A 1,868-nucleotide genomic window follows, 5' to 3' on the forward strand; every position below is an offset into this window, starting at 1 on the left:
TTTTTGTCCACTTTGTGATACTGGAGAAGAAATGGGCACGAGCCACTTGCTCAGGGATGGCCCTAGACATTTTGGCGCTCGGGCAAAACCTTAATTTTGCGCCCCCGCCCCCCGTTTTTTTTTTAGGTAAATCTCATGCGACCATATCAGAAAGTCAAGAAAGCATTGAAAAAAAAATATTAAGAAAACGTTTTATTAAAAACTCAATCATCAGATAACAAGATAAGCAATTTAGCACTTAAGGCAAAATAACAAAAATTAAAGTGTAGTAATGCAAACTAAACTAATATCCCATATTATAAATAAATTCTAACAAACCAAAGTAATTAAAATGCCCTTTTTCTAACTTTTCTTTCGGCAAACTCACGAACCAGTGATTTCAAGTCTAATTTGTCACTAATTTGGCGTTCTATAGCTATCATTGCCAATCCATTGAGACGATTTTGCGCCAGCATCGTTCTGAGATAATTTTTTATTATTTTTTGTTTTGAAAAGCTTCTTTCCCCTGAAGCCACAGTGACTTGCAATGTAAGTAGGATTCTTAATGCTATGCTGAGGTTTGGTGCGAATTTAAGTGTAGCGATAAACTTGAGAACTTCAACAGGGGTTTCCTTTTTTGTTAATAATGACAAAACAATGCTTATTTCATCGGCTAGTTCCAAGGCGTAAAGATCGCTTGAATTTCCATCAGTTAAAACTTCTTCCAAATCTTTGCAATGAGCCAGTAGCTCATTTCTGGGCATGTCTTTTAGACCAAAAATATTATACAAAAAGCTGAAATAATTACTGTGAGTATTTAGCAAATTATATCTGGTTTCCAAGGCATTTATTGCTTGATCTATAGTGTGAAAAAAAATCTATTTTATATTTTTGTTTGAGGTCTTGAACGGGTTCATCCGGGCCCTCATACAAAAACGTACGTGTTTTGCTTCTGACACGATGACGTGGTGTGGTGGTTTCGAAATTAGCTTCCACGTCAATCTCTGAAGAAAGCTCGATTGCTTCTAAAATGATGCTTTCAAAAGTTTCATCTGATCTCAGGTTTTCAAAGAAGAGTTTGCAGTTGCTAAGCATATCAATAGCTTGTGACATATCAAAATTTACAGTTTGTAAAAGTTTGCTGGTGGGGTTAATATGACTCAAAAGTTTGTACCAGATCACAACCGATCTAATTTTTGAAATCCCCCCCTTGTGCGCCACTGGCTTAAAGAAATAAAATGCATTTTATTCAATTACAGACTCAATTACCATTAGATACCACACAAGCCATGTTTTGATCTAAACTCTAATTTTTGAAATCCCCCCCTTGTGCGCCACTGGCTTAAAAAAATAAAATGCATTTTATTCAACTCCAGACTCAATTATCTTTCATTTGATACCATACAAGCCATGTTTTGATCTAAACTCTAATTTTTGAAATCTACCCCCACCCTTTTTTTTTGGCTTATGTCTGATGGATTTTATTCGTTTTTAAAAATGAAAACAAAAATGAAAACACTTACCTTCATAGAAACCAAACGCACTGGACAATTTGCACAAGCACTTTTTTGCACTAACAATTTAAACAAACTATTTTATTTCGCACCAGCCGAAGTCTAGTGGCAAATAATGCATTGTTTAAAGTCTACTTCCTTTTTATATGCAGTGAAAAAGGGCTGTTAGATCTTGTTTCGCTTGATTTCAAAATTGTTGTTTCCTGTACAGTCGTGTTGTCACGGGCCGAAAAACTTGTCAATTCTTGAAAGGCGGTGGTTGAGTGGTTTTGTCATGTTGAATTAAATTCAACTAGATTTTGCCTTAATGTTTAAACATATATTATTTGAATCATGTGCTTAGAAATAAAAATGATAAATTCCACCTGCCGCCTC

General features: G+C 35.0%; 1 protein-coding gene across 1 annotated transcript; it reads right to left on the reverse strand.

The window, feature by feature from the left end:
- Positions 1 to 367: 367 nt before the first annotated feature.
- LOC122273971 (uncharacterized) lies at positions 368 to 1,092 on the reverse strand (the record flags this gene model as incomplete). The annotated part of the gene is made up of 2 exons (XM_043057933.1): positions 921 to 1,092; positions 368 to 838 (listed from the first exon to the last, which is right to left on the reverse strand). Coding segments are annotated over exons 1-2 (643 nt in total), but the record flags the coding sequence as incomplete, so codon positions are not given.
- Between the last annotated feature and the right edge of the window lie 776 nt (positions 1,093 to 1,868).

The sequence above is a fragment of the Parasteatoda tepidariorum genome, unplaced genomic scaffold (assembly GCF_043381705.1).
Source record: "Parasteatoda tepidariorum isolate YZ-2023 unplaced genomic scaffold, CAS_Ptep_4.0 HiC_scaffold_13486, whole genome shotgun sequence".
Taxonomy (NCBI): domain Eukaryota; kingdom Metazoa; phylum Arthropoda; class Arachnida; order Araneae; family Theridiidae; genus Parasteatoda; species Parasteatoda tepidariorum.